The sequence below is a fragment of the Diospyros lotus genome, chromosome 7, assembly GCF_014633365.1.
Source record: "Diospyros lotus cultivar Yz01 chromosome 7, ASM1463336v1, whole genome shotgun sequence".
NCBI lineage: Eukaryota > Viridiplantae > Streptophyta > Magnoliopsida > Ericales > Ebenaceae > Diospyros > Diospyros lotus.
This window is the reverse complement of record NC_068344.1, coordinates 28,244,813-28,258,299: the sequence shown is the minus strand read 5'-3', so window position 1 is coordinate 28,258,299 and position 13,487 is coordinate 28,244,813. Positions and strand designations below refer to the sequence as shown.

Genomic DNA, 13,487 nt, shown 5'->3' with positions numbered 1-13,487 from the left:
AACCACAGGTGTGTAGGTGGAATTTACTTTCTTTTTCTGTCTTTTTTTTTTATGGGCCTGCAGATTGGGCTGACGTACGAGGGTCGGGCCAACCCAAGTTCAAGCCCGTCACTAGTAAGCACAGATATTTCCTCCAAAGGGCCTATTTAAAACAACAATTTCCGTTTATAAAAATGTCGTCTCATAATCATTTCTGAAGATTTTTGTCACGTCATTCTTTAACTTCAAACAAATTTGATGTTATTGAGCTGAGACTGGAGTCTGGTTGCCCAGCCCACGTTCTTATGGGCCGAATTGAAGCCCATAAATCAAGATGGGCTGCATCAAATTCCTACATATGGGCGGTAGTTTACAATTGAAAATGGCCGCAAGAAATATTTTCTCATTTAGAAATTACGAGAATGTGGAAATTTTTCTTTTGCTCAAAACCAGCCCAAAACTATTTTTTATTCTTTTTCTTTTTGCTAGATAAAATGATAGCTGAAAACTCTTTTTTATTTATGTTGTATACCTGAACTAAGTTCTAGTCAAATAGGCCCAAGGGGAGATCACTGATGTAAATCCAAATTAAAAAGGGGTTGGGATAAAAGAATCCACCCAATGAATACCTATTGACCCAATCACAAAGCCTACAAAAGTTAAGCTTAAAAGCTTGATAATAATAATAATAATAATAATAATAATAATAAAAAGCACAAGGGTCAAAGAGAGAGAGAGAGAGAGAGAGAGAGAGAGAGAGAGAGAGGGGTATTAGGGGCTCAAAAGACCCTTCTAGCATGATGGTCTTTGGGAGATTCTTCCAACAAACTCTTAATGAAATGAAAGTCTGAGAGACCTACAAGTCTCTCGAATACCCCTCCTAGAAGGTACTCTCATAGGAAATGTGCAAACTTATCACTTCAAAAATCTCTTTGTAAATTGGGAAAAATATAAGATTTATCTACAATTAATCTAAATTTTAATTAATCTCAAAATATTAAGAATAGTTATCACAAATCTCCTAACTCAATTATAAATAAATGAACTTTTATTTTTTAAAACTAATTCACTCATATCTAATAAATTTATCTGTCAACTCTTTTAAATATGAAAATCTAATTTAAGCATTAGAAGGTTTGCGTTGAGAATGTCTTGTGCCCTCTAACTATCTTCTTTTTTGTAACACTTTGACGGCATAAAAATAATTCTTCGAGATATAAATTCTATTGTTATATTCAAATAACTTAAGATCTCAAGTTACCAACTTTTGAAAATTCAGTTTCTTTCAATAATAAAAACAGTATAAGTTACAAATTCTATACAATATTTTCACAAATAACTTGGCAGACTTAAAAAAAGATTAATTACATGATGAAGCGAGATCGGCAGTTCCATATAATGGAGCAATAATAATACTAATAGTAGCAGTTTAAAAGTGATGAGACATAGTTAATCCGTACTAATTAGGTGAGACGACAAGAAGTAGACAGCTGCGGGGATTGGAGAAAATTTTAGAACTCATTGAGTTGGGGGAGAAGAGAAAATCTTCTTCCCAAATCCCAAATCTACTCGGATATGGGTTAATCATAAGCATGGCACTAGAGAATTATTGATAAGCACTTTTTCACTATGTGGGTGCATTATATATAAAATTGGGGCACTGAGCCCCAAGTTCTGGTAGTCCCATGTAGATCGATTAATGCAAAGTGCTGGGCACATCACATGGGCTGTAGTAAGCTTTGTGCATATTCAGCATGAGCTGATGAAGTGACAAAACAAAATACAAAGTGTAGTCTCTTCTTTAGCATGACACCTAAAAAAAAAAAAAAAAAGAAAGAAAGAAAGAGAGGCAGACCACTGTTGAGTCCACACACACAAAGTCTGAAAAGATAAGGATAATACACAACACATATATACATGCATTCATTACGTCCTCACATGTTGACACTTTCTGTACAACCAAACACCCTCGCAACAACAACCAACCCAGTATGTATGCTTTTAGTACCCCCTGGGTGCACTAAGTACAGGTGGGGAGGGTGTTGATTTTTTTTTTTCCTAGAATGATTTAGGTTTTTTTCTTTTTTCTTTTTTTAATTTCTGTGAGTAGTCTGTTCCCTTTCTTGTAATCTAGTTAGTGTTTAAGAGTTTCTGGAGCTAAGAGAACTTCAAATAAATAATATTTTCCATCATATTCTTATAAAAATTTTCTAAAGTGTCGTTAAATATGGAGGGGGGGATTAATCCGCACGTGGAAGCCCTCGCTTTTAACTCGAAAAGGACGGAAGCAAACTCCCAGAAGTGTTCATGGGACGGGACACACACACACCCACGCACAATATATAACATTATATATCAAACCATTATCTTCTCACCTAAATTTTTTTTTGTTAAGAATTAATAATAATTTCTGGGTTCTTAAGGAAAAATAATCTGCCAACGACCTTCTCAAATTTGTATATATCTACAAATAAAATCTTTTTATTTATATATATTCTCACGCGTTACAAAAATTAATATTAATTAATGAAAATATTATTTGTGCATAATAAAATTTGTATATTTTTAGTATACACTCAGATCTCCTTATTGAACCAAAAATACATGATATTTAGAGATTTACAATATTCAATGCATTAGACCAAAAAAAAAAAACCCAGAGTACAAATTCTACTGATCTTGGGACAGGCTCACTTGAAAAGTGGGGTTGAGTGGTGACACGTCAGCAAGCAATAGCCGACGTGTCAATTTTAGGGTCAACTTGTGTTGCGGCTGTGTCTGCCACCTAACCTTTTTCCCAAATTCCTTTGTATTTGCGTTTGTTCGTTAATGGAAAATGGACTTTGTCCTGGCCTACGCAAAGTGAATAGTGATTCACCCACAGTTCCAAGAGAGTGAGAAGTGACTCACAATACGGTACGGTCCATCTATCCATCCATCCATTCATCCTTTATTCATGTGCTGTAGGAGTGTAGGTGTACCAGGAAGGAACATCATCAACTTTGAACTCATCTCAAACTCCAGGATTGCTACAGTTTCCTATTTGAAGTGCGCGCTATAAAGGATATAACTTTATAGAGTCAAAAGTGTAAAAATGAACTTCAAAAAGTTTTAACATAAAAATTACAACATAACACCCAAAAAAAATGTAATAAAATTTAAAAAGATATAAATACGAACAACCTTAGATTAGATACCTTAAAATGGCCGGGGCCTCAAAGCCCCAGCCATCTCCCCCCACGTCCTTTAGGCAACTTAGTAGCCACTTCTCCCACCCACTAGAGGCCAAATGCCCCTGTGCTACTGCACATTTTCGTAACCCAAAGCTCCACTTCACTTCCTCCTGGACTTTCCGCAGAAAATTTCAAAAATTCCAGAGGAAGCAGTGCAGACTGTCAGTTACTATAAATGGGTTTGTAATATGAACATTGATAAGCCTTTGTTTTTTTGGGTTGGGGTGGGGTGGGTTGGGGGTGTTGCTATTTGGAGCTAAAATTTTTGTATTCTAAGGTTTTGTTAACATGGTTACATGAATGCCTTATAAACAGAAAATTTTGTTTTTCTTAATACCCGTCCATTGTTATTTTCATAAAAACCTGTAAATAAAACAAACAAAAAAAAAATTAATTAAAAAAAAAAACTGGAGTGAAACAGTGCCCGAGCTTATTAATTTAAGAGATTATACAGAAACGTGATCCACACAGAATATATTAGAATGGTACTCTTTAAGTCGGATCTATCTCTCTATTGGAGGTCACATTTATGTTTTGATGCTCTATACTTTGGTCCCCCCGGCCCCCCTTGGTTGTTATGGTGACAATATTGTCTATATATGGCTTTCTCACCTTTATCATGAAATCAGGACAAATTGGTCATTCCCGGAACCCCCACCTTTCGGCAAATGGAACAATTTAGCCTTCTTTCTTGGACTACCCTACTCTGTACCCCCAACAAAATGAATGCATGTCTAGCATTATCCCTTCAATTAAATGTAGATCAAACAATGAAGGAAGAATTAGTGGAGTAGAGTAGAAGAATTTCCTATTGAGATAAAAATATGTGTTTATTTTGAAGCTTAATTTCGGTCGTTACAGCCGAATAAGGTTAGACACGAGACACCATTTTGATAACTCTCTCTGCTTGTCCTGTTTGTGCATTCAAAAGGCGCCTAGGGCAGGGACTGTTTGCCAAATAAAGTGTTTGGCCCTTCTACCAAAAGAGACGTTGCAAATGCGAGAGGGAATCAGTTCCTCAGAATTGCATTACATATCTCGGGGCCAAACAAAATGTTAAGGGCATGTTCTAAAGTACATGTTTTCTTTGTTTCTACCCATAATTCCGGAATTTTTGGAACATGTTTAATTATATCTCTTGTTCTTTGAAATGGGGCACCCTGAGATCAAATTTTTGAACCTGGAATTTGTTGTATTGATTGTTGTTTCTTTTGGTTCCAGAATAAATTAAAAACGATTAGTTAAGCCCTTTGATATTTCTCAAGGCACCAAGACTATAACACAAACAACAAGTGGGGCAAAAAGTGAGCTCAATTTCAAGTCTCGAAGAAACAGCACAAATCAAAGAGCACGCAACAAGAACAAAAGCTGGAGTTCAACATCAATGGCGTCAATGGCACACAACAAGACATTACCCACTTGGGACTTATTTGTTGACACGATGAAAACGAAATATAAGAGGGTGGCCACATGAAAAAGGTGAAGGGAGAAGAAATTATATATATATATATATGGAGCACAGCGAAAGTCATTATCCCACGTGTAGGCAGAGAAGATATAGAGAGGAAATTGAGCTCAAAGCAAGCAAGCAAGCAGTCTGTCTGATTAGAGAGGTCTTTTAATTAATGCCATGGCTGATGGCTTGATGATGGCCCCATTATTCAATGCTTTTATAATCCGACACTACACAAACATGTCCACTACCATTTCCACCTCTCGTTTTGTTCTTACCAAATGTTAATGAATGTTGTTATTCATCCATCCCCATACATGTCTCTCCTCTCTCTCTGTCATCTATCTAATAAGCTACTCAAAACCACACACTTCTCCTTCATCACTGCTCTCTTTCCTAGAACCACCCTTTCATTATATTTTCCCATGTCTCTCTCTCTCTAATATGATGGTTCATATTATCCGTTAAATCATCAGAAATTGTGAAGTAACAGAGCATCGATAATTTGTAACTTCTTGAAAAACCAAGTAACTAGACTTTACTAACTTTTGTTCATATGAACACTTAGCTTTATGTCTCAAATTTTCATGTAGTGAAAAGATTAATGACTCCCCTTCTAAATTTTCTTCTTTTTTAGTTTTATTATTTTTTTTTTATACTCTTCTCCTTCATGTTACAAATGGCAACACGCTGTATGCATAACTAATTAGCACAAAATTCAGGATATGAAAAATTAGTTTACTTTAAGGGCGATCTTAATGGTTAAGGTGCAAATAAGTGTATTTTGTTTCAGACAATAATGTGTATTTTTTTATTTTATTTTTAACATTTAAATAATTCGATTAGTTTGGTGCAAGTACATCATATTTTAAAACATTTAACTAACTAAATAAATTAGTTAAATGTTGAAAATAAAGTATAATAAATATATATTATTTAAAAATAATATACATTTAATTATTACACCATGCATAATCATTTGGATTAAAGACAACTATTAACGTTATCCTTATTTTAATACTCTTAAACATGATATGACTTTTCTGATCCAAATACAAAATATATATTTAAGCTTATTGGGCAGTAGGTTGACAGAAAGTATAAAGAGACATATAAAGACCAGAAGGTGACGGTATGATGTTTTACAAAGGAATTAATGTCCCATACATGGAATCACAGCACACAAGTGTGTGTATATATATATATATATAAATGTAATGGATAATGTTTATAATCAAGTTTTAATAAATATGTCTTATTTTTATATAAGATATATTGTTTTTAATTTTAATATAAATTTATTTTTTGATAGGTTTATATTTAACTAATAAAATTATTTTAAAATTAAAAATTATATACCTTATCTAATAATAAAATATATTTCTTAAAATTTAAGAATTAACATTACCCCTATGTGTTGTGTCTGGTTACAAGAGACAAGACTCACCGCAATTATAGCCGACCTGCAAGATTATGATCTCGCAATTATTATAATGATATTATATTACTATTATTATTATTGTCATATTATTATTATTATTATTATTATTATTGCCATCTTAGGTTGCATGATGTTATTGGCGGAAAAGCCCATTCTCGCATTATCAATTGTTTTCGCCTCTTTTACTGCCTGCTTTTCTACAGTTCTTCTCGCAACACATCCCCATGTGCCCTGCTCAGTTTTGTTCTTAGCCTCTGCCCTTTAAACAAATGTCAAAAATTTGAGACAGACGGGTTCATGTATACAGAGGGCTCCTTCTTAATTAAACATTCAATTTAATTATTTGACTTCCTATGTTATAATGTGTCGATAATCGCTTTGTCTTTTCGTATAATCAATGGTTTTGCGTGTTTGAGGATACAAAACAACTTTGCCTACCCATTTCGCCAATAATCCATGTGGGTAATGAAATTGATATAGTTTTAGATTTTCATTGGCTAAAAACTAGGGTCCACTGAGTACTATTTTACCCAATTAATTCTTTATTTTTTGTATGAAGATAATAAGTGGAGATTAAATTAGGTTATGGGTAGGTCAAAATTTTGATGGGAAAATATGTTAATTGGAGCTGTACATGGAGGCCATGGAGATAGGGATATTATGGCATTATTATGTTCAAAAGGACTGATTGCATTCTGTACGATGAATCGCATATAATGGGCATTTATGATGTTGATTTGCCTAACTTTTGTACATGAATGTCAGTATATGAATCTCTATAAGATCTCGTAGGCTGCTTCCTGCTGACAAGTCCGTAGTGGAACTTTGAACATAGGCATATATATATATATATATATGGGGGACTGAAGAAAAAAAGAAAGAGATCATCTTGGCCAGATTGAGAGATTGGATTAGATTAGATTAGATTAGACTAGATTAGATGTGCTTGAAGCCAAGTGAAGGGTACAAGAATCATTTGGCTGGAAAAGATGTCTCGTTTTGAAGCTGAACATCTGGAGACGGCAACATTGGAACACAAAATTAAATTAATCAACTAGCTAGGAAGAAGAGACATTCGGAAATTAATCAATCAATGGTCGTCAGACAGACTTAACTGGGGACATACCCAGTTGTACGGTTGCAGAGATGAACATGGGAAATCATTTGTGAACCGGTGGTTCAATGCACCACGAGCATATATATATATAAATATATAAATGTAGGACAAATGAAAAAGGTTGTATTATTATTCTATCAATTAGATGTTTAGTCCAGTGAAGATAGTTTATCCCGATCACCATCTTGTGCTCTTAAATGGAGAGACCAGTGCTAGCTAGAGATCAATCCTACATGTCTTAGGTGATAAAGCCGGCCGGGAGCGTATGAACGTAACAAAGTGTGATTGGACCCTTGAATAGACGGGTAAATTATAGATTGTTTCACAAAGCAACTCAACCACGAAGAAAAAAAGAAAGTGTGCAAGTATGTAAATATCTATAAATAATCACGGGCAGGACACCTAGCCAAATAACTAAATCTTATAAAAATTTTAATATCAAATAAGATAACCCATTTGTTACATATTAAAAGAAATTTCTAACAAAACAAAATTAAGACTTCTAAAAATTCGAGCAAACTTAAGAATTGAATCAGAACGAAATTAAACCAAACTAATGTGAGTGAATTAGTTGGTTTGATTTGGTTGGAATTTCATTTTTTTGTAACTTGATCTGATACTAATTTTTTATTTTTAGACTCAATTAATATCAAGTGAAGTCCAGTTAAATCATTGGATCTATGCATCTTTCTTTTTTAATTTTTATTTGGTCAAATCTATTTGTTTTGTTTAGGTGGTTGTTTTTTTTTTTCCAGGATTTATATTAAACTAAATGAATAAATTTTACTATTTTGTGTACTATATGTTTTAGCTTATAAAATTGTGGTATAATTTTAATGACTATAAAATCAAAATCTAAACCCAATTCAATGAGGTTTGTTCAGTTTAGTTTTGTTTTATAATTAAGATGATTAAATAAAATTATAATTAATTGAAATTTGAGTTTATATAAAATACAAACCAAACCAATTTACGAGCACCTAAAAAATTATAATTCTTACATGATTATGATAATGTCTCAATTATAAACAATTTGTTAATGTATTAGTTTGCTATCTATGTGTGTTATGACGTGCAAAATGGTATGATTCAATATAATTATATATTTGATAATATAAAATGAGGTGCAAATATAAAAGTTCAGCATTGATTATAAACAAAAGGCAAGACTCCTATTTTTTTTTTTTTTACAAAAAGTATATAACATTTAATGTAACTCACAATTATTTATAATTTCTAAAACAAATCACAGTATAGCCAGCATAGTAAAACAGAATAGAGGAATAGGAAACGCCTTAGTCGTTCGGACCATGGTCCTTTATATATATGGTTACACTGCTGGATTAAAAAAAGAAGAAAAAGAAGAAGAAGAAGAAGAATTTTTACTGGAAGGATATTAAAATTTGGGAGGGGTGAGTTTAGGAAATGTCACGGAGAAAAGTACTGATGGACCGACAAGGGGCTCCAATGCTGCCATTAATGGAGGCGACAAAACCCTTAGATACCCCACTGATCTTTGCAGGTTTTTGTCTCTCTCGCTCTCTCACTCTCTCTCTCTTTTTCCTAATCCCTTCCTTCCATTGCCAATTGTGGTTGCCGCAACAGTAAATCCTTCAAATCCCATTCATTGCCAAGACAAGACTCTTCCCCTCTTCCCTTCTTTTCACTTCCCATCTCTATTTTCTTCTTCTCTCTTCTCCTTTCCTTAATTTCCAACACTTCTTTCTTTCATTACTCTCTCTCTCTCTCGAGTTCTATTTAAACTCCTGTCCACATAGCTACCTCTACAATTATCTATTTCTTAACTCCTCCCCCCACCCCCCCCTCTCTTACATTACATCACCTCTTAATCTTTATTCCATTTCCTATCTCCAAGCCATGAGTTTCCAACCCAACACTTCTCTCAATCTAAGCCTATCAAACAATCATGAGCCAAGTTTGGACCTTCTTCTCGACCGCTCCTCCTCTTCTTCTTCCTCCTCTCCGCTCAGCCCAGCCGAGCCCCGTGTCTTCTCCTGCAACTATTGCCAGAGAAAGTTCTACAGTTCACAAGCCCTCGGAGGCCACCAGAACGCCCACAAGCTCGAGAGAACTCTAGCCAAGAAGAGCAGAGAATTCAGCTCGGCTGTCCGGCCGCATGGAAGCTGGACCAGCCGGCCCGGCTCAGGCTCCGGCTCGACGGGCCATGCTCGGGGTTTTCAGTCGCCGGCAGCCGGATTTGAGCAGCAGGGGCATGCCGGAAGGTTTTCAGGCGATATGGGTGGTTATGGAAGGAGAGAAATGGTGAATTATGGTTCTAGAGAAGATGATGGGCCTTGGAGCAGTAAGGGATTCAAGCCTGAAAGCGTTCAGGATGAGTTCAGCCACCTTGACTTGTCTCTCCGGCTCTAGAACAGCAACCATTACCATTTGATGAGATGTTGATTTCATTTTTAGCCACTGGTTTCGACTTCATGTGCAAAAGTATATTTAACTGCTAAATGAGTGACAGAAGAATTTGGAGCAAGATCGGTTTCATTCTTGCATCCTTCTCATTATTCAAAATTATTACAAATTGGTCATTGCTGACATATATACACACACACACACACACTCACACAGAGATTGATCACCACACACACACACACACACACATATATATATATTAGACACTCAAGTTACCATATCCAAGTGTTATCTCTTGCGCTAGCTAGCTCTTATTCCAACAAATTGGTATGCGAAGTAGATGACGAAATCTGCAACAATTTGAGCATTTCAAATTCTGTTATATAGTGAACGCAAATTTGGGTTGATGTGAGGATGTGGATCGAAATTAAGGCTGAAAAGATAAATATATATGATGCAGAATTAACAGTGGTCGACTCATCAGGTGATGGCCAACATGGTTAATAAAGCATTTTCCTACTAGGGTTTAATTGTGAATGTAAATTTGTTGCATACAGTAGAGTAGATACTTCTGTATAGCAACTAGCTCATCATAAGCTTAGATATATTATTTCTTTGGTTTAAGTCCTTCGGATTTTCTTCTGTCTCTGTCTCTGTCTCTCTCAATATATATATGTGTGTGTGTGATGTATATTAATTTGTTCGTGGCGGTGCCTGGGATATTCATTGTACTCTTGCCACTTTGGTTCTTTATGTTCTCATAATATCATTTGTACTTTAGGTTCGAGTATATCTCGCCGTGATATCAGTTTAAGATAGCTTATATAACTACTAAAGAAGGGACTCGTGAGTGTATGATAAAAAAATTAAATAAAAATTTATTGAATATATTTCATAGTTATAATATAGTTTTTATTTATTTTTTAGATAATGTTTTTATATAAATTAAAACTTGATATAATGGTAATATGATTTTCATAAATTAATTATTATAAGTTCAAATCTTATTAACATATATTTTTTAAAACATTAAATCTGATATTTACTTGTAAGCATATTCATAAAATAAATAAATAAGTAAATTTTTAATTTGATTTCAACATCACCAAGTGCGGAACTACGTGTGTTTTGAGAGTGCAATTGCCTCCAACCCCCCCCCCCCCCCCCATATAAACACATAATTTTCTTTCTTGCATTGCATTTTACCAAGTGCATCGCATTTGATAAATTAATTGTTGGTCAATCTCAAGAGATCAATCCTTACTAGCTAGCTATCTCTATATGGAGAGAGACTTTTCTCTCATGGGAGACTTCCCTGCATATTTTTTTTTATCTTTTATATTATTATTTTATTTTTAATACTCTCTTTCACTTAAGTCTACTTTAATACTATATTGAATTATTGACTATTATTGTATTTAGAAATTTAAATTGTTGCTCAACCCCACCCTATCCTGAACCCTAGCTATCCTGATTTGGTCTTTCTATTTCTGCATAGATTTGCTTAAATTCGCCCACGTTCCCCCTACTCGTTGGTTTTCTCTTCTTGCATCATCTTCTTGGTCCATCATTCACTCATATTTGATGTAGTGGGGATCGTCATATAAGTTAATGATTGACTAACTTGAAAAAAAAAAAAAAAAAAAAAAACACAGAATCAAGATATGGGATATTGAAATTGATTTTCTAGAATCCCACAATCAGAAGCCTACAAGTTTCTAAGTAGGCAAAAATAGTAAAACGGAAATAAAATACTAAAGAAAATAACACAGAATAGAAAAATGGGTCTGAGACTGATGATTTGATGCATTTTGAGCCTGTAAATCTATCCAAATTGAGAGTTAGGGCGTGCAAAATAAGCTTGGTTAGACTTTTAGCAGCCTAGACGACCCTAAATACTGTTCTTATACAGCCTCCACATCAGTATCTCTCCCACTTGTGAAAAACTTAACCTTGAGTTGTCATACAACTCTCAAGATACAACCATGCATCAGAATCATGCTAGGAGAAAATATCAGCAATGTTAAAAGTATGAGAAATTCTCATTAATTCTGATAGGTCAATCACATAAGCGATATTGTTGATCTTCTTAAGAATCTAGTAGGGATCATACTTATTTGATTTAAACTTGTTAATATGTACCCATTTGAAATCACTCCTTTTGTACTAAACCCTAAACCCTAACTTAGCAATGTTTGTCAAATATTTTTCTAAACCCTAAACCCTAAACTCCGACATCACCACCATGTCTTCCTCTAAAAAGGCCTGGCCTTTCGATGTTTGTCAATAACCTTCTTATACTTAGCAGTGACTTCTTTTAATTTCTACATAACTTTGTTCTACATTATCTGCACATGTTCCACTGTTGCGGCAATGTGTCTAGAGGCCTTTGGGAGTTGCACTGGATCAACAGCATGCATGCCACGGGCACAATAAGTAAACAATGGAGAAAAAAGACTTCCCTGTTGCGCTGTGTGTAGTACACTATTATATTATATGTGAATTTTGCTTCGACTAAAGCAAAATCCCACTACTTCAATTTATCTCCACAAATACTATGAATCATATTTCCTAGAGTCCTGTTCATTAATTCGGTTTTGTCCATTTGTTTGGGGGTGTGTAGTGCTGCTACTGAATTTCAAAGATGTATCAAACAGCGTCCACAAAACAACCAAAAAAGTGACTAAGAAATCTAGTGCCATGACAAAAAAAGATTGATTTTGGAACTCCATGTAATCTAACCACCTCCCAAAAAAATAACTTAGCTATGCTAGAAGCAACAATGATTTTTTTGGTTGGTATAAGATGCGCTATCTTGGAAAATTGATCAACTATTATAAAAATAGAATCCATACCCTCTTTGTGTCCAAGGCAACTCAAGTACAAAATCCATATATCTTTTCAGATATTTTCTAAAATAGGTAAAGGCATATACAAACTAGTGTTTTGCAAGTGTCTTTTGGAGGTATGGCGAGTATAACACCTTTGCACAAATTTCTCATCATTCTTACATATCTTGGGCTAGTGATAACATTCCAAAACAGTAGCTAAAGTTCTATCTCGATCTATATAGGCAACAAGACTTCACCATGCAAACCCCAAATCAACTATTTTCTAAGAGAATTGTATACAACTCAATTTTGACCACACCTTAGCAAAGTCTTCGTGAATTGTATATAGCTCCTTAAACTGCTCAAAACTCACGATCTCGCCTCTCATAATTGTTAACAAGGTTGCTCGTTGAGTCAAGGTATTTGCCACTTTATTCTATACCTTGTGTTATGCTTCAGTTTGAAAGGAAAATTTCTACAAAAAAGTGGACATCAGGCATGTACATCGCTACTAATTCGCTTTGAGGTATGCAAATATTTCAATGTCTTATTATTAGAATACAAAATAAACTCTCTAATATAATGTTCTCAATGTTTCAAAGATCGAAATATGGCATAAAACTCATTGTCATATGTAGACCAAAGTTTTTTAGCATCACTAAGCTTTTCATACAATACGATATTGGTTTTTTTTTTTTTTTTCCTCGAGACAATGCAACGCCATATAGAATACACCAGTGAGTAGTACGTAGAAAATCCTTGGTCGTGGATCAAGGTAATGGGCTAGGCAATTGAGGCTAAACCACTTTACATCGCGTGTTTCTGGTTTCTATTTTTATTTACTGCACAATTCTTACATTTAATTAAATTTACTCAAGTTTTATTTTGCAAATGATGAAATAGCTTAATTCACCCCCTTCTTAAGTGAGCTTTTCTATCATCTTGCAATAGAGTCTTTGCATTCAATGCTAGGTTTCCTTCGTTTGAGACCATCATCACCATCTGCACCCAAATTTTGTTTGAATTATTGATCGCAACCCATCTAAAT

The 13,487-nt window shown here is 34.4% G+C and overlaps 1 protein-coding gene across 1 annotated transcript; it reads left to right on the top strand.

Moving 5' to 3' along the window:
* Positions 1 to 8,782: 8,782 nt before the first annotated feature.
* LOC127806888 (zinc finger protein 2) lies at positions 8,783 to 9,729 on the top strand. The gene has a single exon (XM_052344456.1). It carries the CDS (start codon positions 9,102 to 9,104, stop codon positions 9,612 to 9,614), a length of 513 nt encoding a protein of 170 aa, XP_052200416.1. The 5' UTR covers positions 8,783 to 9,101; the 3' UTR covers positions 9,615 to 9,729.
* The last annotated feature ends 3,758 nt before the right edge of the window (positions 9,730 to 13,487 follow it).